Source organism: Larimichthys crocea, chromosome XII (assembly GCF_000972845.2).
Source record: "Larimichthys crocea isolate SSNF chromosome XII, L_crocea_2.0, whole genome shotgun sequence".
Taxonomy (NCBI): Eukaryota; Metazoa; Chordata; class Actinopteri; family Sciaenidae; genus Larimichthys; species Larimichthys crocea.
Genome location: NC_040022.1, coordinates 409,011 through 434,158, shown reverse-complemented (window position 1 = coordinate 434,158; position 25,148 = coordinate 409,011). Strand labels below are relative to the sequence as shown.

At 40.8% G+C, this 25,148-nt stretch overlaps 1 protein-coding gene across 6 annotated transcripts in view; it reads left to right on the top strand.

Annotated features, from left to right (window-relative positions):
• clec16a (C-type lectin domain containing 16A) overlaps positions 1 to 25,148 on the top strand; it is a 38,729-nt gene that overhangs the window by 11,737 nt on the left and 1,844 nt on the right. For 2 of the 6 annotated variants that reach the window (XM_027284760.1, XM_027284757.1), the window contains 14 exons: positions 2,599 to 2,926; positions 4,148 to 4,259; positions 4,364 to 4,464; positions 5,016 to 5,135; positions 5,856 to 5,965; positions 7,636 to 7,680; positions 9,469 to 9,519; positions 9,652 to 9,780; positions 10,193 to 10,313; positions 16,052 to 16,203; positions 16,469 to 16,673; positions 16,759 to 16,929; positions 17,789 to 17,926; positions 20,193 to 22,976. In XM_027284760.1, coding sequence (XP_027140561.1) covers positions 2,599 to 2,926; positions 4,148 to 4,259; positions 4,364 to 4,464; positions 5,016 to 5,135; positions 5,856 to 5,965; positions 7,636 to 7,680; positions 9,469 to 9,519; positions 9,652 to 9,780; positions 10,193 to 10,313; positions 16,052 to 16,203; positions 16,469 to 16,673; positions 16,759 to 16,929; positions 17,789 to 17,926; positions 20,193 to 20,779 — 2,370 coding nt within the window. In that variant the 3' untranslated portion in view covers positions 20,780 to 22,976. Of the gene's footprint in view, positions 1 to 2,598; positions 2,927 to 4,147; positions 4,260 to 4,363; positions 4,465 to 5,015; positions 5,136 to 5,855; positions 5,966 to 7,635; positions 7,681 to 9,468; positions 9,520 to 9,651; positions 9,781 to 10,192; positions 10,314 to 16,051; positions 16,204 to 16,468; positions 16,674 to 16,758; positions 16,930 to 17,788; positions 17,927 to 20,192; positions 22,977 to 25,148 lie in introns of those variants that run through there. The other 4 variants (XM_027284759.1, XM_027284762.1, XM_027284761.1 and 1 more) reach the window with 4 other exon arrangements.

Sequence of the window (25,148 nt, the reverse complement as noted above, 5' to 3'; positions counted from 1 at the left end):
TAGGTGCATCCTGTCTGCTTTCTCTTTCGTCTTTGTATTGTTTTTCTCTCATCGTCTCTTTATATTTACATCTGTGCCTTCTATTTTCCTTTTCTTTTTGTCCCTTTCCTTCTATATAACATTTGCCTCCCCCTCATTTTCCCCATCAAGTCTCATTTTCTAATTCCCCCTCTCCCTTCTTGTTAATTCTTTGACCATCTGTTTGTGAAGCCAGGTGGGTGTGCTTAGGTAGGGAGCATTTCTGAGAACCCTTGTGGTTATTCTCTGTGCTGTGTGTCTGTGTGTGCGCGCGTGTGTGTGTGCGTGTGTGTGTTAGACCTGTGGCTGTTGTAAGAAGCAGCCTACCTTTTCAGTGAATGTGTGTTGAGGCGTGATGTCTTAACAGTGTTGGTATACCGCAGTAGGAAGCAGTCAGACCCTCCAGCAGTACCTTTCTCTGTCTTTACATTCTGTGTCACATTTTGCATTTTTAAACATTTGCATTGCACTTTGCAAACAATTAAAGAAGTATATCAAACACAGTGTAGAAGCCACTCAAACATCACTGTCATGTGGCTTTTTTAGGCAGATAGTCCCGCCCATTCTCTCATTTCTGGGTTAGTTCTGATGTTTTTTTTGTTTTTTTTTCTCCTTTTTTGGTTCCCTGCTGTTTTCCACCGATCAGCTCAAAACAGGAGCTTTGATGGTTTGACAGAATTTAACTATTCAAATAGGGTTGTCTTGAATCTCAATAGAAGACTGGTTACTAAATCAAACGTCATTTACTAGCATTTAACCTGCAGTGTCTCATACCTGTGTTCAGATGCATGTTTGAAGGCACACCATGTGTTTTCTGCACAGTCATTTTTGTTGAAAAAGCACATGACATTTCCTGATGATGCCTAAGAGATAATAAATACTATTATTATTATTAATATTAATAATAATATAATTATTATTATAGTTTCTGTTTCACATCAGATAGAACTGCTGTTTGTTATTGTTTGATTGATTGAAGATGAAACACCTGTCTGACGAGGCATGGCCTCTGTTTCTGCGCAGGTGGTCAAATGGTACTTCCTGTTTGTGTGTGATGTGGCAGGAAATTAGGTCACATGATGGAACACTGACAGAACTGGCTCACCTAACCCAAATCTCTTTCCTGGAAGAAGTGTTTTTTTTTCTCTCTCTCTCTCTCTCTCTCTCTCTGTCTTTTTTGTACACGTGTTTACTTGCAAGTGCACCAGTTAGATACATGATGTTGCATGTCTCTTTTTTTCCCCAAAGCACATGCTGTTTTAGGTCTTTGCATTCATCTTTGAGCTGCAGTGGTGCCCTGTTTTGATGTGCTTGGTGTGTTTGTGCGGTTTGCCTGAGTGAGTGTGTGTGTGCGCGTGCATACATGTGTAGGTAGGTCTGCCTTCCGCGCTCCCTGACCTCCATTAATTTCTCAGCATAGGCACAGAGTGTGAGCGGTTTACCAGAACATAGTCAGCTAACAGGTGCAACACACACATGCACACACATACACACTGATACTAGTCTGTGGTTTATGTCTGACAGCATGCACACACTTCATGTCTAACAGCAACTACAGCACAATCCTAAGTACTCAGATGTATCCAGTCTGACAGAAAGATGATATAGATGTGTGTTTTTTAAAGCATGGATGGCTGCAGGAAGGATTTAAAAGACTTTTCTTTGTGTTCTGTGGAAATTAGCTGTTAAACGTAATCTGAAGCACAAACAAATAAAATAATTATGTATTAAATTTAATTATTAGAATTAAGAGTAGTAACATTTATTGTCATTACACCTTACTGTATTTTATTGTATTTATTAATCTTTGCTCAGCATGTTATCATTTACCAGCTGTTTCCTGCGTACGTATCTGTGTTTTTGTGTCAGTTTTGAGGGCTACAGTATATGTGAGAAGTCGGTTTCTTGTATTTCCAGTATGGCTTCAGAGAAGTCAGAGCCTGTGTGTGCATGTGTGCGTGGGTGTGTGGGTGTTTGTCTGTGTGTGAGTGTGTGCACATGTGTGCATATGTGTAAAGTGGTCATTTTCTCCTTTTGTTGTGATAAAGTTTATCAGTAAGGAAGTGGCTTGTGTGTTTTACCGGACTTCGATCAGTGAGATGGTGGAGGTGATTTACTGTAAGGCTGTGCATTTGTGTGCATGTATGAGGAGATAGAGTCGTAATCAGTTATGCAAGTTTGTCTTGGTGTGTAACAGTATGTGTTCTCATGCATGTTCATATGTCTGTTTTTTGCATGCACCTCTACCAGTAAAGGGTTGCAGAGATGCTGCTTCTGGAAAGAGTTTCTTATCATATCCGGACTCTGACTGTTTGAATACTTTCCTAATTATACCCAAAGCATTTTTTTTCTCTCTCTCTTGTTTTGAACCATTTTTGTATCCGCTGCTTTATTTGAACCAAAAACAACTTTGAGGGCACATGACAACCAAATATTTTAATGATTTCAGGGTTGTCAGAAAGGATTTCAGCATAATGTTGAGTTGATTAAATAAATCTGAAGTAACACTTCCAGGCATATGATGTCTTCCCATCTCTCACCTTTGCCTCTCTGTTTCCACTCTGCCCTCTTTTATCCCAGGCCAGTGCAGGAGGGGTGCGTCGCTTCACTAAACCCCCTGAGTCTCTGGAACGCTCTCTGGAGCTGTCGCGCCACCGTGGCCGCAAGAGAACTCAAAAGAGGCCAAACTACAAGAACCTGGGCGAGGAGGAGGATGACGAAAGGGCTGGGGGAGGGGGAGGAGGCAGCGGAGTAGGAGGAGGAGAGGAGGGCTGGGACGACGATGGAGGCAGAGGAGGCGAGAGGGAGGGAGGCCGAGAGAGGGAGAAGGGAAAAGGTACAGAGGGATTAGGAGGAGGAGGAGGTGGGAGTTCTAAGGGAAGCAGAGCGAGTGGGGAGACGGCGGAAGGTGAGTGTGTGTCTCATTGGACACAGCAGTACAGGACTGTGTTTTGTGAGTGTTTCTTTACTCCCATCAATCAGACACAGTCTCCCATGATGCACCCTGGTTACCCAACAGCCACCACTGCAGCATCCCTCGTCTCCAAACAGAAAAGAGAGACCAACTCTTAAAAAGACTAAATAACTTAAAGGATGATAGCGGTTTAACTTTAACTCCAAATGTGCTCTGCTTGTGTTGCTTTTTATTTTTTGGGTGCTTAATTCAATGTGCACATGACTGCTGCTGTCATCTCCATGCATTTTACTTTTTATTGCCAAATTCAGATTAGATTGTGCAACCTCTTGAGCAGTAGTTATACATTTCTAAACTAAAGAACCCACACCATTCCTGTAAAAGGAAGATTGTTGAAAACAACACAATTCTAAGAACAGAGAATTAAAAGTTAAGGGCTAAAAGAAAATGCAGAATAAAAAAGGAAGAAAAAAGCAGAAAGAAAGTAAATTTAATCTTTCTCTTTGACTAGTTTTGAGATGAGGCCTTCCTCTTTCTGCTGCTTACCCTGTTCGGCACCTTTAATTTCTCTGTAGTTACCATGGTACCACCAATCACATATCCACAATCTCCATGGTGTCCATTTCCACGGTGACACACCATCCATCCTGTGCTCCTCACCTCTCCGCCTGTCTCTCACTCCTGCTCCATGTGCATGTGTGTGTGCAGCGTGTGTGTGTGTGTGTGTGTTAAGTAAAATGTGACCATTCCACTCATCTGAAATGATTCCTTCCATGCATTGACTGAATAGTTTTTTGCAGAGAGTTTTAACACTAATGGCATCGTGGGCTGCAGAACAGATAGTTTCATAATGACAAATGTACCATTTGAGGTGGAAAAACACCTACCCAATTTAACTGATTAATAAGAAAAGTGATAAAGAAGAAACCTTGTCAGGGATAGACGGTGACATGCTGTACATCATTGGTTGATATATTCCTTACATTTTACATACTTACATCAACTCTCTAATCTATAGTAAGCAGACACGATGTTATGATCGGACCATTTTGCTGCTTTAACACGTTCCATCAATTAATTTATTTTTGAACTAATGAAGGAAGCACTTCAGATTTACATTCATGATCACTGGTGACATTTTCATCACAGCCATGATGTGTGTTTTCGTTAATAGTTTGGAGTATAAGTACAAAGTCTGTATGTGTGTGCACACAGAGATAGAGATGGTGGTGATGGAGAAGTGCAAGGTGTCAGAGCTGACGGAGCAGAACATCACTGATGAAGAGAAGACTGCTGCAGCCACCCGCACACACACACAGAGGAGCAGGTACATGCACGCACACACTACACACTGAACTGTTAGAAGTATTCTAAAAGTGAAAAGACAGAAGTGTCTGTGTACTGATGTGTTCTTCCTCTCCCTCTCTACAGGCCATTCTTAGACATGGTGTACAGTGCCCTTGACTGCACCATCGATGACTACCACGCCTTGTTTGTCCTTTGTCTGCTTTACGCCGTCTCACACAGCAAAGGTTGGCCTTTCCTTTCATTTATACACATAAATGAAGTAAACTGGCATCCACATCAGGGGTCTGTCTGTATGGGTGTACAAGTGTTTGTATTTCTAAAAACACGACTTGGCTGGCGTTCAGATGAGCCTCTTTACATCTGAACAAATGTTTCAGTAGACACTCAGTTGCCTGTTTATTAGGTATACTTTAAATTGAACGCAGTCTAATACAGGTTTTTTTTTTTTTTTTTTTTTTAAACTGAACAGGTGTTGATTCACCTGCATGGTAGTTGTGGAGGATGTGTTCTATTATTTTGTCCACCCCATCTACATCAATGTGTATGTCAATGAGTAAATAACAGAAAAACCTTTGCATGATCTTTGGAGTCTCAGTAGCCACATTTATGGGAAACAGGCCACTTGAAATGTCCTGGAATTTCACAACCCAGGTTGCTTGAAGAGAAGACAGTGTACTATCAGAATTGTTGACATCACAGTATTCATGTTTGTGCAAAGCTACATACAACTTCTTCCTCACCTGGTCTCTCTGTCCATCCATCCATTTATCTGTAGGTATAAACCGAGATCTTCTGGAGCGTCTGCAGTTGCCAGTTCCTGATCAGGAGAGGAGCTCCTACAGCCTGGTGCTGGCTGAGAGATTGATCAGAGTTATGAGCCAGGCAGCACAGCCAGGTAACACACAGCCTTTGGGATAATAATAATATCTATAATATGTTGAAATTACAAACACAAGCCACTCCCTCAGTCCAATTCCCGTTTAAATTCCTATTACTGTGCACAGCTGTGTGATGAATATAAAATAAAGGGGAGCTTTTTGTGCAGTGCCTTCTTTTCTGTCATGTATACTGTTACAGTGTCGGATGTTCATATTAAATGTGGCCAAAGTTTGCTCAGGACTTCTCTTTTTCTAGTGCTTTGTCAGTTGTGTTACACAGTTTTCAGCTTCTCTGCCTCAACTGTCCGTGATTTAACAAGTTTACTAATGGACATATAACTTTACTCGTTGTTAGTGATAGTGGTGAGTTAGGTAGCGCTAATGGCACTCCTGGACCTCCTCCATAATGGACCAGTATAAGAGTGGAGTGCCAGAATACTAATAAAAAAGCTGGAACTTAGCAAGAAAAGCACCAGTTATTTCTTTACTCTCAGTTGAACATACACACATGGACATACTAAAATTACAACATGTATGATGAGAAGTTATGTACAAGTGAATACAAATATAATATTTAATATTATGAATACAATTTGGTCCATTAATTACATATAAGACATAAAAACTTTGTTAAAGCGTTATGAGGTTACAGGTAAGTTATTACCATAAATTAATCATATATTTTTCTCTTATTTTTGTGTGTGTGTCTGTGTGTGTCTGCGTGTGTCTGTGTGCAGATGGCAAAGTGCGTCTAGCGACCCTGGAGCTGAGCTGCCTTTTGTTGAAGCAGTCTGTGCTGTCTGGAAACAGCTGTATAATCAAAGACGTTCATCTGGCCTGCATGGAGGTATAACACTTACAAACATGTTCATGCAACATACATACATACATACATACATACATACATACATTCATACATTCATTCATTCATTCATTCATTCATTCATTCATTCATTCATTCATTCCTGTCAACATACCACACACACACAAAAAAGAGTTCGGTCAACAAAGTCACAAAAGTTTGATGTCAAGATTTCCTCAGAATCTGTAGTTGCAGGGTTTCTCAATGCTTCCTAATTTGTGGTCTATGAGACATTTTTCAGCATATGGAATGTCGTTGATCATCCTTTCCCCGCTCTTCCACCACCCAAACCACACCTCATTTACTCACATGAACTCCTCTTCCTCTTTCTTTCCTGCTACCACTGGATTACAGCTAACATGTTTTTTTTTCTTTCTTTTTTTCCCCTCATCCTTCTGGGAAATTAATTAATTTCCTCTTCACTCTTCACATTTCAAATAATCCTCCCCACCCTCTCTTTATTTGGTTTCCTCTTTTCTTTCTTTACAGGAGTTACAGGAAGTAGTTGTGATACTGCAAGTGTGTACTTGTTTTGTTTTTTTTTGAGTAATTTTTAATCAGACTGAATTAAAAAGTGAATTGAAACCTGACCACGGTCATTTTACAGTAGTTTTCTGAACAGGTGTGGTATTGATATCAGTCAGTTTAACATGGGGGTTTCTGCTTGAAGAATTTCCCACCTCATAGTTTAACAAAGGAAGAGCCTCTTCTAAAGGGGTCAGTGCTTCTGAAATGGTAATGTTGAGGGTTTTGACAGGAAACTGTGTTGACCCTGACCCTGCTGATTCTCTTTCCACCCTTCTGTGGGGAAATGGCAGATTAGTTATGTTACTAATCTTGGTCTTGCATTACTGAACGCAGGAGTGACAGCATTACGGTATTTAACATTAAATGGTACATTGTGTATCCTCATGAGTGTAGATTCACTAGTAGTTACTCATGTTATTATGACTGACTGCTGTCCGTCATCATTTCTCAGGAACAGCTGGCAAGCCTAATGATGAGTAATAATTAATAAGTCATCTGTGCATTTGTTCCGAATGAAGAACTGGAACATTCCAGTGTATTTCACTGTATTAAATATAAATTATTTGCATGTCAGTCTTCACAAGTTATTATTGTGCCCTAAAATGCTGAAATTTGCAGCAGCTTTTCATAAAAATTGTAATGCAAATGAAATTGTATTGTCATTTTCCAGTACTGTGAATTGTGGTGGTGTTAGAAAATTCCAAGACATATGGAAAGAAAACATATTGTTAACTAATCATAATCTAATCTGCATTTTTAGCTTGTGGTCTATGAAGGGTTACAAAAAGATAGGTTCAAGAGAGCGTGCAGAGATTTGAAGCTCCGTGAAGCTTGTTAGGGCCTAGGAAGAGGAGGATTTAAGAAGAAAAATCTGTTTTAATGCTTTTGCAATGAATTTGGTTTGTTGAGATGAAGACAAGATTTTATTTGACATTGGGTCATAACAGTATTGTAGGTTATATTTTTATGTGTGAGCAGCTCGTAAAATACATGTTTGTTTCTTACTGTTAATTATTTTAAAATACATTTAATAAAAAAACATTTGTGTTTGTCTCAAATGAATGCTCAGAATGTATTTTGCATTGTTTCATATTGTTTATGCTGTTTACACATGTTTGTGTTTGCAGGGTGCAAGAGAAGAAAGTCTCCATTTACTGCGGGGGTTCTACAAGGTGAGTGTACACAGTAACACACACCAACACACACTTAAGATAACACATTTATCTACCCAATACATGCATGCACTGCTAACCTACAAAAATAAGTGCTTATCTTCAGTCTCCCACGTATGCAGTATTATGAATACAAATAAGTATAAAGGACAAGGAATATATTTTTAAAAAAATCCGCTGTAGACCAATAGGGATTAATAGTCATATCTTTGCTGGTCTGTCTACTCAGACAACTTCTGAGATGGACAAACAGAAAATTAAAAAGAAATTAGGGAGAAAAAGAAAGCTGAGTCAAGCATGCCAGAAGCTCTGGTGTAACAAGCAGTAACCAGTACCAGTTCTTAAGAACCATGTCACAACAAAAGCTGAATCACACTCTGTGACAAGTCTCCTTTGGCTGACGTTTGGTTACGGGTGTTTAAGTGTATCCAATGATTATAACTGAAACGATTTCCACTAAGGTGTAACAGGTAAAACTGAAAGTGATTCCTGTTTATCTTTATATTCTTTTACACACGCAGGGGAAAATGCTTTCTGTTTCTTTTTGACTATCTTTGGATATTAGTTTTGGAATCAGTCATTGTAGTCAGGTTTGGCTGGCTTTGTCACCTTTCAACCACCTAGACCAACAACACAGAAAAATTGTACCTTTGTACCATACCTTTCTGGAAAATATCACTGTGACCAACACGCGACTCCAAACAAAGAGACTTGATGATGATGAATCTAAATAAATGAAATATTCATTTGATTTAATTATCTTTGGATTAAATGAACTTACTTTAAACATTGGATGTTTAAATATCTAAAATATCTCAAATGTTTCATATTGTGAATAATCATGATCTTAAGTCATCTCATTTGTTTTTTTTTCTTATCAAAATATATGAGTGCAGTTCTTTTTAGCAACACATCCACCAATTCAAGAACACTTTGATAATTAATTAGTGTCATCTGATAAGATGCTCAACTGTGCATGTCCAACAATTTGTCCTATCTGTCCAGCATTTCCTGTTTTGGTTCATGTTATTTATGGGGTGTCCTTTAAGAATTTCAAAGATGATTTATATTTAGTAATGTGCTGGAACACACAGCAGATGAGTCCGATATGTGCACAGCGCTGGTAGTATGATGTTTTAAAGAAGGGGGGGCCTGTGACAGTTTCATATGCCGAGATACAAACCAGTGCTTGTTTGATAAGTCACTGTCACACGCAATAGACTAGCACACAAGCACACAAAAGAACTCATACGTTACTAACGTCATAAATTATTGTGTGTGCTTCCATAGACTGTTTGTACACAGAGACTTGCACGGACAGATGAGTCAGCTGAATATAAGAGATCAACATGGGATAGGATATAATGAGTGGTAAACAGAGGGAAAAACATGAGGGTGTTTGGGAAAGTAGCTTGTTAAATATCATCCAAGTTTTAAACAAGTTTATACATGTGTGCATTAACATCCTTCTTTCTACTGGCATCGTGGTTTATGAGAGTAATGAACTATAATTTATGATTATAATTATGAGCACAAATGTGAGTTTTGATAGAAAGTAACGTGTCATTATAAAATATCCTCTGTATCACCACTGTCTGATCAAAAAGGCTATGTGGCTGCTTTGTTTCAGAATGATGCCAAACTGAGAAAATGAGCAGATTATTTCTGTTTCTATGCAAACATAAAATGTGTTGTATGAAAGAATCTGGCCTTTTGACAGCTTGATGCAAAAATGGGGTTTAAGTCTGGCGTATTTTTAACTGCCATCCAATTTTATTGTCATCACAGGGCGAGGAGATCTTTCTGGACATGTTTGAAGACGAATACAGGAGCATGACGGTTAGTTGGCCTCATGCTGTGATGTCATGTTGTTTTTTTCTCCTTGAGAAATGAAACATGATTTATCTGAGTTTACAAATATATATTGTGGTTGCTGTTACATGGACTCATCTGTACACGTTTATGTTGCAGAGTAAACCGCTGAATGTGGAGTATCTAATGATGGATGCCTCAGTGCTGCTGCCACCCACCGGGACCCCTCTGACAGGCATCGACTTCGTCAAGAGACTCCCCTGTGGAGATGTGGAGAAGACACGCAGGGTGCGTCCACACGTGCACGCACACTCAGGCTCAGTCTACGTTGCATGTAATACTCAAGTTGATGGCTCTCAGAGATCATGGCATGTGAAATCAGTAACAGCTGACATATAATATGATAGTGTATATATAATACATACTTTTGGTTTTGTGCTTTGCCAAAAACATGACTTGTCTTACAAACACGCTACACGGGAACGGCGGCAATCAAGCGCTCAGATGAAAGATAACAGCCTAATTCTGACAGTGACATAAATATTGTATGATTGATTAATGTTTTCTCATAGATTGTTTGCAGCGCTGTCACTCTATTGTTCCTTTTATTGGTTTGTTGCAACTGTAGCTTTCAGGCAGGGAGGTTGATTCATCATAACCTCTCTAATTGTTTTTGTCTGTGTTCTCACGCTGCCTACAGGCAATCCGTGTGTTCTTCATGTTGCGGTCCTTATCGCTCCAGCTTCAGGGAGAACCTGAGACACAGCTGCCTCTGACCAGACCTGAAGACCTTATCAAGACAGATGATGTCTTAGACCTCAGTAAGACACACCCACACAGAAAGAAAAGCTATTTATATACGGCGCAAAACCAGACCACATGCTACAGGACGGCTGTCGTGCTTATTTATTTATAATTTTTAAAACTCAGGGACAACATAAAACACTAAATCAAGTATAATAAATAAAACTAGAAGACCTTCCAGAAAAGCAAACAATAACTTTAATCACTCCTACACTGTGTACAATTTCCCCAGAATACCTCCCCTTAATTGACGGTATACATATCAGACAAAGATCAGTAATTCTCACTCTGTTTCTTTTTTTTATATACTTTATTAAAGTTTACAAGTTTTTTCAAAGACAGTAACAGGACATACAGGAGAAAACTAAAACAAACAAAAGGACTGCCAGACAGTTCACAAGATAGCTTTTCTGTTCAGACAAAGTTGTCGCAGTATCAAGATCTCCCAGAGCAAGGTAATAGCCAGAGCATAGTTATGTAGCCAGATAAAACAGAGTCCCTGTGGTTGTCAGGTGATGTGACACCGTGCCAAGAAAGGTCCCCATGTTTTCTCAAACCTTTTTTGTATATTGGGTTTATACATACAGAGTTTCTCTATCTGTATAATGGACAGCATTTCTTTCGGCCTGTGAGCAAAGCGAGGTGGAGTGGTGGACTTCCAGGTCAGGAGAATAAGTTTCTTAGCCACCACCATTCCTATCCGCCAAGCCATCTGCACGTTGCGTGGTAGCTCAGTATTCATTACAGAGCATCCCAAGATGGCCAGGTCGTGGTTAGGCTGAATGTCTTTGGAGTAAGCTAGCGAAAGCCACTCAAAGATTGCAGTCCAAAAACTATGCAGAGTTGGGCAGAACCAGAATAGATGCGCTAGTGATCCCTCGGCTGAACAACACTTGTCACATACAGGAGACACAGATGGAAAGATGTGGTTTTTGTTCTTGTTTTTGAGTAGTGTAGTCTATGAATCACCTTATATTGAATTTGCCTGTAGCGTGAGTTAATAGAGCAAGAATGAATCTGGGACATTGCCTCTTCTCTGCTGATATCTCTGAGTTCAAGTCTGATCTGAAGAAATAGTAGTGATAAAGCAGTCCTCAGTCTCTGTTTCTAACACACTCACACACAATCCATAACACAGACGTATATGCACGTCTTAACACATTCTCATGCAAATGTGCACAACCACAATGATGCAGAGCTGAGCATACAGACACAGTCTAGTATCTACACGCACAGCTTCCCACACACTGATAAAACCTGATCAATCTTCTCTTACTGTACACAGGTGTGTAGATGATGTTATGGAAACTTACACGTGGTTAGCTGTGCCTCGCAGGAGCTCACAAATGCGTCTGCACAGTAATGTGAACAGGAGAGAGGACACTGTCTCACACGCACAAAGTTAGCAAATTTTGTTGTTGACGTGAGCATTGCATGCGTTTGTGGCTTCTTGATGCTTGAGATCCTGAAATCACACAAAGTCAAATGACAGTTTATAAGGAATATTTGTACAGTTTCTGCTAATGTTTAGGAGACCAAAAGCTTTTGAGTCAACTAAATATCTAGGTTTGAGAAAATAAAATCATAACTCTTTAATTGTTGTCAGGTGATGCTGTAGTTCTTCCCAAATACTTATCATCAGTTATCATAATAAAATTGTCACGACATCGTTATTCAATTTCACAGTTCCAAGTTATCGTGTGACTCAGCCGAATACAGTTAACCACCCAAAAGCAATCAGACAAGCAGCCACACTGTCTTCTGCTCAGCCTCTGTGGAATTAAGTTAGTATGGCTGGCCAATCATTCACATTTTCAATCACAAGTCCAAAGAGATGAAGGCTAGATGGACTGGTGACTCGTAATTGCTTCTTGGTGTAAGCTGGAGTGTGTCTTTATAAGTGACAGTGTGGCAACCTGGGTTGTGGTAATGACACACTGTCTGCTGCTGAACAGCTGGCATACCTAACTACATAGAACATACATCCATGCACATTGCACACACATTACCTAATGCAGTATGTACTGTTTGACTCATGGCTTTCAGAAGAGAGTTGGTGAGTAGAGAGTAAGCCACCCTCTCTTATTTGAAATGAGCCTATTCCTCATTCCCTCATTTTATGATTATTTTAATTGGCAGAACATCTCAGAAAGAAACTGAAATAATTCACCACAAATTCCCCAGAGCAGTATGTCATACAGTTCTGATATTAGGTTTGTCTTATTGTGAAAGCCAAGAAAACCTCTTTTCCTCTTATCTGTTTTCTTTTCCTCTTTCACTCTTTCTTTGCACCATCACTATTCTTAACCCTTTTTCTGCATGACTCAGGATGAAAATTTAAGAAAGAACATACCACTTCCCCCTCTGTGCAAGTAAAATGGTCTGTTCTTCTTTTTAATCTTATTTCTGATTGTTTATGATTTTGAAATGGCAGCCTTCGTACCATGAAAACCACTTCTTAGAATTATACATGAGAAAAAGAGTTCATTGTAAATTCCACTGGGTTGTTTACTAAGCAGCGATGACTGTACCGGCTGTGGCAAATTTTTGTAGTCATAACCTTTATCGGTTATCATATCATCTTTGATGACTGAGCTGCAGTTTCGGTACATTTTGGAAACGCTTTAATCTGACAGTGGTCCAATGAATAGATCAAACCAATGACACAGCAGTGTCAGATACCAAAATGCTTTCTGGAGATGTGTCATGTCTGTGTTGCCATTTTTTCCTGAATTAGTATATTACCAATTTCACTTTTATAATTCCTTTTTGTCTTCAGACTGCCATAATTTGCTGATAACATAGTTTTAAAGCCTTTCCACGTTTGCACTGGGTGTGTTTTGTGTTCAAAGCTCTACTTGCACTTTCCCAAACCCAGTTGAAGGAAATACACCCAGTGTTTTCTTAATTCCCCTCTTTTGGGAGGAGGGTGGGTGATCTTAAGAAATCACTTGACAGGTGGATGGAAACATTGAAACCAAATGTATCTCTGCAACATTACTTTCAAATCTAATTCAGTGGCTGAAACTGTGACTGTTTTGAAGATTCCAAACGCCTGTTGAAAGAGTCTGTGGCAGATTTAGGTAATGATAGCCTTAAAGAAATATCATATTTAGTATGACATGGCTTCCAGTAATTTTCTGTCACTTGAAAAGATAATTTGAAACGATGTGTTTATAGATTATAACTGATCTGTCTTGAATTTAAACCTCTGCATGTTTGGTTAAGGAATCATTCTCTTGTTGGGTTTTCTTTTCGTTTTTCACTAAGTCACCGTCACTTTGATTTAAGCAAGCACTTTCTGCAGAGTCATTGTGAAATGTAGGTGGGTTTTTCCTCGTGGGCTTGGGGGATTTAAACCTGCAAGCTTCCACCCACAAACTCCTTTTTCTGACCATTAGGGTGCCACCACCTCCATTTCACCACATCCTCTGGTAACTGTTGAATCACAAAACATTTGCTAATGTTTGTACATGTTGTATATTGTGTCAGCAAAGTAGTAGCTCTGTGGTTGAATGTTTCTTTCCCATCAATATGAGCTTTGCCTCAAGGATGAAAGGCGGGAGTGTATCAGGTTAACGTATGAATCAATGGTGCATGTGAAGACATGCAGTTTTATTTTAATACAGTTTAAGATGGAAGTTCTACAGTTTTCTGTGGAGTTTTGTTTTTGTCATTGACTCATTATTTGTGCAAGTAAACACAGTGGCTCTATTGTCTACCTTCAGTACTGTTTGTGCAACCTGGCAGGTTGACCAGGGACACTTGATAACTCGAGGGAATGCTTGCAGGGGCAGGGAGTGTTCAACACAGACAGACAATTCAGCTACTCACTGCAGTATTGTTTGGTGCTTTTTATACATAATTAAAACAGGATATGTCTTCCATTAGTCAGAAACAAACCAAATTTCTGAAGAACTTTTGAAATATACTTATATATAGTATTAGTAACACAGTTCTGATGAATCATGACATGACAGTAGGCCTTCAGTGCTTTTTGTTAAGTAAACAACCATGTTACTTTTTGTTTTTGACTTCCTTCTAGCAGGAGGGGGCATGAATCTAAAAGTTCACTTGACTGATGCGTGGAAACATTGTTTACCTCATGAAACCAAAACGTTCATAAAAAGGGGCTTTCCTGTTGTTTGTCTGTTGATGGCAGTACTTCTAAAAACAAATCAAGTGGCTGAAATCATGAATGATCCCAATAAAACTACTGGATGGAGTCATCTATTCCCACATTTTCAACCCTCTTGGACCAGGAAAGTGGACTCATCCCTGCCTTCTGTAGTCAGAAGTCAAGTAGAAACCGGGGGTGGAAGGGTTTTTTCCCAACTGGTCTGGGGATTCAAACTATAAGACTTCCCCTAATTTCCATGACCATTTGTCTGTCAGCATCTCTTTGCTGCTGAAGTGAGTCGGTACTACCTCTCCATCTGGAGGTACTTTTCACCACACGGTTTCAGTAGGTATAGTCAAGTTCCTGGCAACTCTCGTTGATCTCGTTGTTTTGGTTAGAAAGGAAGTCCTATAACCAGAAGGCTACATGTATGTGTTACACTGCAAGCTACTGTACATGCATCAAACAGCTGTCCAACCTTCAGAAAAACACCAAAAACAGAACAAACATATACTGCACTGATGGGGCTACTTAAACGGACAAAAAACCAAGTGTACTCATGGATATGGATCCAACCAATTTCACATGTATCCCATGAGGCACATGTCTGATTAGAGAATCCAAGGGACCAGAGAGCAAAAATGTTAGATATTAGGTTACATATTATGAGTAAGACTGTGCAAGAGAAAGAAATGTTTTGTACCTCGGTGTGGTGTTACTAGTTAACATTTGGAGCCAGTGAGAGTGGGTGGATATTTGAACCAAAACAAGTGGTGTCAAATCAGATCATTAGTTGCACATTTAGTGTTTGCTGCACTACAACTACTGTGCAGTAGGGTTTGTGGTAAAGTAAAAGCTGCTTAGATGTAGGCTTAACATTTGTTCATCGCGCTGCTAGACGTGTGGGAGAAACATGTCTTCTTCAGGTTTGTGTAGCAGTCTGTCTGTTTTGATTAACGGTGTCCTTCAGTATGGCTGCTGTATCAATACGTACAGTATGACTACACATTAAGTAGCATGTGGTCTAAAGGTCTAAAGGAGTTCATCAGTAAGAACAGTCAGTGTCTTCAGTGTTACAGGGTTGTAAACTTCTGGGAAGCAATTACTGGCCACATTGAGCTTCTATAAGTTGTTTCTAAAGAAGATGAATCATTGCATTCCTTTGTAACATAAAGCAGAAGTTAAAACTACAGTGTCCTCATTCTGCGGTTTGGTTTTAGATTAGTAATCAAGTTCATGTTTAGTAGTGCCTCTTATGAGACTTTTTAGTAAGTGGTGTAGTATTTTTAACTAGCATCATCCAGTATCGTGTCTTTGTTTGAGTTTCATAGTTTTTATCAGCGACTTTTGGGATGAAAACTCTTAGAAAGTGGTTCATTTCATGTCTACAGTACTGTGTGTCTACTACATATTCCACTGCAAATACAGTGTTGTGTATATAATAAATAAAAAGTCTAATAGTGAAATGGAAGTGAGGGAATGACAAACCAGGTGTTGTTCAGCCAATCACTGTTAGCTGATATATTCCTTCAATCATCTAAATCTCATAAAGATCTACAGAAACAGACCTGAGGCACTTATTCATTCATACTTTGACCTGAATTGTACACTCACAGTCATGTCTGTCTTTTTCAGATAACAGTGACCTCATAGCCTGCATGGTGGTCAGTAAAGACGGCGGCCAGGCCCAGAGGTTCCTCGCTGTAGATGTGTACCAGATGAGTCTGGTCGAACCAGAAACCAAACGCCTCGGATGGGGTGTAGTCAAGTTCGCCGGCCTTCTCCAAGTAAGAGAAAAGTAGTGTGTTTGTTTCTGTGGATGCGCTAAAGACCAATTCGTTTTTTATTTAGTTAGTTGGCAAATTATTCCACCTTTTCTGCTTTACTTTAACGCCAACTTATCTGTCTCTCAATTCACTATTTTTGTTTTTGTCTTTTTCCTTTTTTCATTCCCAATACGTTTCCTCTTTCTTCCCCTCTCTTACTTGTTGTTTAATCTCTCTAACACTTCTTGACTCTCTCTCCTTCTCCCTCTCCTCCTTCCGTCAACAGGACATGCAGGTGTCTGGCGTTGAGGACGACAGCAGAGCATTGAACATCGTCATCCATAAGCCCAGCTCAAACCCCCACGCCAAGCCCCTGCCCATCCTGCAAGCCAACTTCATCTTTGCTGACCATATCCGCTGCATCATCGCCAAGCAGCGGCTGGCCAAGGGTCGCATCCAGGCCAGACGCATGAAGATGCAGAGGATTGCAGGTGAGTACCTGGAAATCCGTTTAACGCTGTGTGGTGGGTGCCGTGTTTATATCCCTCTTATACTCTCTGTTTCCTCTGTATGCAGCTCTTTTGGACCTGCCTGTGCAGCCCAGTGCGACAGAGGTGTTGGGTTTCGGCCAGACGGCCAACGCTTCACCCAGCGGCCTGCCTTTCAGATTCTACGAGCAATCGAGAAGGGCGCCCAATGACCCCACAGCAAACCGATCGGTCTTCACCTCCGTTGATAAAGTACCAGGTGACCAGGGTCCACTGTTGACACATATTGCTTTAACCTGTACACTACCTCAGAAATCCAGCTCTCAGTTTACAATCTAGACACAGTAGACATTAAAAGGATGATAGAGACATCATAAAACAATGACCTGACAGGCCCCTGGTTGACACACACTGGATACTTGATGAGAAGTATTATATCAATCAATAATATAGCATCAGGTATATTTAGTTTTATTACGACTTCTCCTTTTAAAAAAGGTTTTCAGACATGTCCTGACCTTCAAACCATACAGTGATAATACCCTAGCTGTGGAAATGGGTTTGTGATTTGATCTGTAGTGTGGAAGTTTAACAGATTGTTTCTATCAGAAGCCTTTGACCAGAGGCGAAATACAGAAAAGCCCCTGATCTTTTATTCATTTTCTTTAATTCATGTATTTTCTCTTCTGTTAAACACCATTCCTTATAGTTTTACTTGAGCTTCACTCTTGTTTGCAGCCTCGTCTGTTCCTGCTAAACCCGTAATCACAGGTTTATATTACCTGCTGTGCTCTCTCAAAGGGACTCTTTGTTTGTCTCACTAAGGGAACCTGCTCCTATGGGAATTAAGATCCTGAAATCCAGGCTTCATCTCTGTGAGAATGGTAGCCAGCTTCTAGTCGGGTCATACTTTATTGAGATGTACTCATAGGCACTTTTAAATGTTTGCAAAAGTCTCTTTTATTTCTCTTCTCTTGCATATTGATGTAAAAAAACGAACAATAAAAAAAACACATTCATTATCTGAAATGAGGATGTTAGGGCCAGATATGTGTCAGGTGGAATAACTTCCTGTGTGTCTGTACATGTGTGTCTGTGTTCGTGTGTGGCATCTCCAGGTTTCGCAGTGGCTCACTGTGTGTCACAGCACAGTCCCTCGCCACTTTCCTCCCCTTCACCTCCCTCCAGTGGGAGTGGGAGCACAGGAAGATGTGACTCTGTTACTGCGAGCACTATATCAGCTCAGAGCCCCACAGGTAGCTTACACACAGCACATTCCTTACATGCATAAACATTAGTAAGCACATACGATACACTCAGAGTACACTACACAAGAGTACACTAAACTGAGGTGTGGTTAACACAGTATATATACACAGACAGCATGTGTGTGCTGTATAGTGTATATGTGTGTATAGTGTATATGTGTTAACCACACCTCAGTTTAGTGTACTCTTGTGTGTCTGTACACACACACACATACACACCACGAAATACCCAGTAGTAGCACAGAGACACTTGGTCATATAGAGTAGGCGCCTACGTGTAGTGTTTGATGTGTGAAGCTAAATAATCACATCTTACCCGTAAAAGTGTGGGGGGGCTGGATCATATCAGCAATAATAATAAAAATAATAATAATGCCTGCCAAACATGCACTCCACCTAACCTAGTTAACGTCTGTGCACCACCTCTGAGTGCAGCGCTGTCACACTCAGTCGTTCATTGTGTTTACCTTCATTGAATCTCCTGAAAATGACATCAAGCTACGACTGGCTGTTCAGTCTGAAGCCTGTGTGTCGACATCAAAAGTGTATGTTGCTTTTGTAGGTGACATAAAATGATGAATGAATTTTATTTAAACAATGATTTTCCATTTCTTCCCGTCGAATGAATGTGACACAACAACGTTTGCAACCTAAGACCTAAGACGCTACTTTTGCTAAAAAGAAAGTTGTAACTATGATGAACTGTGGTAACCAGACGTTACCTTCATACTAAAGTAGAATATCGAGTTACAGCCAACCGGTCTGATGTGTATGATTAAACTGTAAGAGCCTACTTTTGTCCTCAAGAGATTCATTAAAGGTAAACATGCAGCACCAGTGTGCCAGTGTTCAAGGTAACATTAATTAGATGTGTATATTTGGGATATAATTTAGATCAACAACATATACTTGTATTAATGGCACACAAGGTGCAGAATGAAGGATCGCTTCACTCAGCCCTGCACTGGTGCACCACACCTCTACATGTGAGTGCAGACCATATTATAGACTCAACACCACACCTGCTCCTAATTTATCTCACATGTTCAGATGTAGTGTTTGTGTTTGCATATGCCATAAAGTGTAGCATAGGTGTGGCACAGATGATCACAAGTTATGTTCCACCTCCCATATCGCAGAACCCGTTAAACAGTTTACAGACGACAGTCATCCTGCTATAAATTAATCAGGGCGTATGTACGCAGAGCGTTGTCTGGAGCTGTCACTTTACTTTAACTGACCTAAATACCAGCGCAGGGAAAAGCAGAATGAGAAGTGAGGAGGGCTGAGGAACTGGTTGGGTTTCCTTTTTCATTCAGGTGTTTAACCGTATCTCTTTTTTACATAAATGTTTCATATAACATGTCCTAATTTGGCTAGGCAAAACTCAGTCATGTCATCAAGAGTGTCAGGCACTGTTCTTCAGTACTGTGTCTGTGTGTAGACAGTGAGTGTTTCATCACATACATCTCAGCCAGCAATCAGCTTCAAATTTCGTCTGTCGCACGAGTAAAATGCTCTTAAATTATTGTATTCATTCTCTCCAGTTTACTTCTTGCTATGCCCAAAGTGTGTTGACCTCCAGAGTTAGATATGTCTTAGGAAACTGGAACTTCTCACACAGTTTCATGTAATATTGATAATTGTAAAACAGTTCTGTTGTATTTTCCATTCTGCACCATTACACTCTTACAATGTAAGTATGCTTACATAGTATTTTACGCTGCAGTGCAGTTTATTTTGTAATTCTGTCCACAAACATGCTGTTACTGTGAAAATACTAACACAACTGCTGCTGCTAATATGATCTTGTGCAGTGTGTCCGCCTGTACCTTTTTTTATTCTGGTCGTAAACTGTCCTGTCCTGTATATTTTTAACTCTGTTTTTACGGTGCTTGTAGATCTACAGTCTTTTAGTTTCTTGTGATCGCTCTGCGCTGCAGCTCTGTTTATGTGGAAAACCTACTACTTAATCTTGTTTGTGACTCTGAACAAAAGGAGGTACCTGATGAACACACTGCGCTGTGCTGCTCAGTCGTCAGTCTGCCTGTGTCTGTCCAAATGCATGTGGCATTTCTTACCTGCATAGACCTCTGTAGTAACTAAACAAAGCTCTCCCGTGTGTGCCTGTGTTCATGTGCAAATCCCGAGGGGTTCGGGGCTCCCCACTGGTTGTGGAATTTATCATCAAACCTTAAAGTTTGATAAAAAGGAATTTGTGTCTAAGCTCACCCTCTCCTCTCTGCTCCTCCAGATGATGGTACATTTTTGGAGCACACCCCGCCCTCCTCCTCGGGCGGAGAAGGGGAAGGAGGAAGTGGAGAAGTAAACCTAGTCTCCTCTACTCTATCGGCCTCAGTCACTGCTCCAGCCCTGGCTCCAAGCCTCACCCCAGCATCCCAGCCCACCATCTCCCTCCTCACCGACAACAACGCAGATACCCTGAGCGTGGAGTCGCTCACACTGCTGCCCCCCGCCGACTCGCCGCACCTGCACCCCTGCGCCAGCCACGTTCCCGTGACGCACACACTCCAGAGACCGGACACATCCATTGCAGAAGAGGAGGAGGATGAAGAGAAAGAGGGGGATAGGAAAGAAGATGAGGAGCTGCAAGATGAAGAAGGGTCGCCGACGGATGAGACGGAGACGGATGCAACATTAAAAGAGGAAACTACGACGACAGAGTTGGTCACGCCCACTGATGAGGTGCCAGAGGAGCCGGAAGGTGAAGACGCACCTTTAGAGGAGAATAGAGACCAAGAGCTGCAAGAAGAGGACTCGACGGCTACAGAGTATGCAGAGACACGCGCTGATACACCAGACTCACCTGAGTTGGATTAATCAACACACACACACACAAACACAAACACATTCATGCACTTAAACTCGCCTCTCTCACACACATGCTCGCACACACAGCGACAGGGTGATAGTTAAACTATCCAGCTTGACTGCAGTACGTTTTCTTGTTGCGACCTGCAGGTAGTGTGACGTGAATAGTTCAAGGGGCTTTTGGAGGCATCTCAGCATTTGTGTTTGCACATGAAGAAAGACTCTTTTTATCCGCACAGACAGAGGACGAGACACACACTGGTCCAACTCGAGGAAGGCTTTAAAGCACATTTGGGTTTTCTGTGAGCTCGAGTGTGTCCCGTCGTGTTTTTAGCAAGCGTGTGTAGAGGCGCGCAACCAGCAACGTTTTATACTCATTCTGTCTGTCAGCTCAAAGACACACACACACACACACACACCACATGTTGCTGCTGTGAGCTGTTTATTCACTCTATTTTTGTCTCACGTTCATGTTACACTTCACTACTTAAGTTTTGTGGTGGTGGTCACTTCCATGCTTGGCCTTTAACCACTCGCATATCAGAGTCCGTTAGCAGTTACTACCAACTACTGTCTGTGTGTGTGTGTGTGTGTGTGTGTGTGTGTGTGTGTGTGTGTGTGTGTGTGTGTGTGTGTGTGTGTGTGTGTGCTCAGATGATTCAGCTACCACGGGTGTGTTTGTTCTACAGTTTGTTTAGTTCTTGCTCATTCTTCTGTCAAGAGAGGATCCATTTGTTTCCAATTCAGTAATCTGTGTCTACAAAAGAAAATGTCTGAAATAATCTGCAGGTCTCACACTGTAAACGTTCACTGATGTCAAAGTGTTGCCCTAGCTCACACCTAATCAGTAAAAAAAAAAAACATTTGGATGTGATTCAAATTGAGGTGTGTGTGAAAGATATTTGGTTTCCATCATTAACGTTGATCTCTTGAGCTGACGCGTCGGTTTAGGACGGGTGACTTGAACGCAGCGTAACAAAGCAGAGACGCAACAGTGATCAACAAATCTTTGACCTCGTTGGTTTGGCTTTTACTTTAATTTCCATTCCAGATAAACTTCCTTCCCAAACACATTCTGTAGTTGATAACCTGCAGGGATTAGATCATGTGTTGATTCAGAGGTGACTCGCCAGCAAACCGGACTGACCGCGCCATGACAACACTGGGTTGAATGTATCTGCTGGTTGCCCCTCAGGCACTGACCTGAGCTCAGTTTTTAGCCTCCTTGTATTTGGAAATGGCTTCGAAACGATAAGTGCTCTCACTGGCTGCTGGGAGCATCCTTTTTGTAATTTGATAAACAGGATGTGGAGAACGATCCTTCCCTTTTTTTTCCAACCCATAAAATCCCCATTTTCTGCAGGAAAAGTAGGAGTATAATGCGGTTAATTCCCAAAAGAATCCCGAAAATGGGGTGTATGGATCGGACGCACAGCCGCATTTAAAAGCCCAGTAACACTGATCAGAGGTCAGTGTCAAGGGGCAAACCCCCCCTCCTCCTTTAATCAGCTGAATAAAGCTTTACTACTGCAATAATGTTAAGAGCTAACCAATGAGGGGAGAGATGAATGTAAAGGACAACTTGTCTCTCCAAACAGTGGTGTGATTTGATCGATTTGAATGGGATTAGTGTGTTTTATTTGTAACTAACAAAGCACAGTCACAGATTCTTCTCCTGACCGCCTCGTCCTTTTTAATCCTTTTATTTACCCCTCCTCGCTCTCTTCTGTTTCCCGCCTTTGCTTTCCAGCTCTCGTCCTCCTCTTCTGTGCCATTGTCATACAGCTAAAGTCTTAACGCTCGATCATTCTTAATTTTTAACTCTGTACAGTCATCAACAAGTTTATAAAGGAGAAATTCAGAGCAATACTCTTTTTTTGAGTCTAGTCTCTTAGTATTTCCGTCTTGCTACTGTAAATACAATGGATGATAGTGATGATGATGATGATGATCACTGACGTGCTGAAGAGGCTTGGCAGAATTGTGGAGCGGCTACCAATGGTTCAAAGGAACCATTGGCAACCTCTGTCCAAACACGCCATGACAAGTTTCCATTATTTAGTCTCTGATTGTAGTGTGTGTGTATGTAATATGTTTGTATGCTCTGTAAATGCTTTTGGCTTTTGAACCTGTAATTATTGTTAATGAACTGAAACAGAGGAATAAATAAAGAACTGCAATAAATTATTCTACTTAACAACAGTGACTGCTGCATGAGTCTTGTTATTGTGCTAGCACACAGAGGAGGGTTTTTTTTTTTTTTTCTTTCTTCACCCTCGTGTGTGTTGTGCCTCCTTATCTCTCTCGTGTGATTTTTTTTTTTTCTCAGAATGGCGCCCTGGTAGTAACAGCAGAGGAGGTTCTCCTCAGTGTTTGAGCAAGAAAAGCCACAGGAAGTATTAGAAAAGAACTGCCATCACCAGGAAAACACACACACATACTACTGGGTGAAAAGGTTTCTTCTTGTAGAGGGTGGCACTCAGGGGGGAAATATGGAGATGTAATATTTTGTAAACCGTCATTTTCAGAAAAGTTGTAAACCTTTGAGTCATAATATTTCAACTTTCAAGTTTTTAATTTTGAGAAAACACTCAATATTACAAGAATAGTCAGAATTGTTCAACTCCATGATGTATGAGTCAATAACAGCAGGGACCTGGGCTTGTTCAGACAGCACCAGAGTTTAGTCATGCCATCAGACAGTGATTAACAGTGATTAAATATAAAAGATATTTATATATATATATATATGGCAGTAAAACCCTGATTTAGACTGAGCCTGAAGATCCTTTCTTCTACAGGGAAATGTGTTCGCCTCTTCACTACTGTGAAGTGTTTTTCTTCTCACTCGTATTCGTATGCATCTGCATGTGAGGCAGTTGGAGGCAAAGATCGTGACGTTGCCTTTACACTTTCTACCTTTGCGTCGTGTTTCTGTGGCTGCTGCAGGAGCCCTCAGTCATCTTGTGGTCTGTACGTGTTGCTTTTATCTCGGTTCCTCTCTTCATGGAAGTCTGGTTGTGTGTGCGTAAACATTTGAATGGGTTCCTGGTACTGTGCAACCATAACAAAATGCTCTTATGTATGTGTGAGTGTGTTTTCTATGTACTCAACTATAGTCACAGCACTGACACGGATCTTGTTTGAAGATTGCTAGGGTCACATTTTTGCCATTTCTGGTTTTGTTGCAACAGAAATTTATTAAATTTGAGAACATACCTTTTTTTAATTATAAATAACATATATAATATATATAGCATTATACGTTATGAGGCAACCATTTCTTTCTACATCAAATATCTGTTGTAACGTTCGTTGTTTACATCCATTGGTTGGAGGGTTTTCAGCCAGAATCTGCCACTGGATAAAGTTTGCTCCCACTGTGATGAATCTGACCTCCGCTCTGTGACCTGTCACCTCCTGAAAAGAGGCACCTGCAGGTGCAGGTCGCTTTGTGCCGCTTTGTGGCCACAGATTCAAATTATTACGCACACACATACACACTTTTTCCCTGATCGGGAGGCAACCTCCAATGCTGGGAAATGAAGCCAATGTGGAAGTGCTTAACTTCCTCAAGTGGCCACTCGAGACAGGCTGCACAAGTGAGTCAGTCTCCATAAGACCACATGTTAAAATGTCCAATTTCACAGCAGAAGTAAAAATGTTTTACAGCCTGGTTCAGACAATGGGTTTGGCCTCTATAGCTAATGTCCCGTTCATGACAACTGTGATGTGAGGCCTCAGGTCAGCCGATAATGGTGGCAGCCAGCGTCGCATATTTTCAGCTTTGAAAAAACCTACTGATGCCGTCACTCTGGCTCTGTCCATTCTTCATACTGTCATTGTCCCAGATTCATAACCGACTCTGTAACAGAACCCAGACCCATTACCACATGGATCTGAACCCATTCTGGGACCTGTCTCGGGTCCTCGGGTTTGTATGAGACTTGAGAAGACCTCTACTATGGCCAGCTTAGCACAAGGATGGGAAACAGGGGAAACAGCGAGCCAAATTTCCACAAAGTTTATCATGCCGTATATAGAGAGAGATATCAAGAATTAGTTGGAAAAGAGATCCTGAAGAGCGAAAGGAAGCTGGTGACTAATGAGTGCTTTGGGAAATGTTATTCTTCTAAATTTCATTTCAGTGAACTGGGTTTACATGGAAGTTATGAGTTGGTGTTCTGTCACAGGAAAGCTATATCCAAAATAACAAGAGCAGTCAGTGAGGTTGTTAGATAGGATGATAGTCTGCGTAAAAGCTAATACCCAAAGGGGAGTAACAAAATATCAAAGTGCTACTTGAACTCGCTGAAACAAGATCACAAAGCCAAATAACAGAGCATCTCATTCACGGTGAATGTCGAGGTCAGTTACA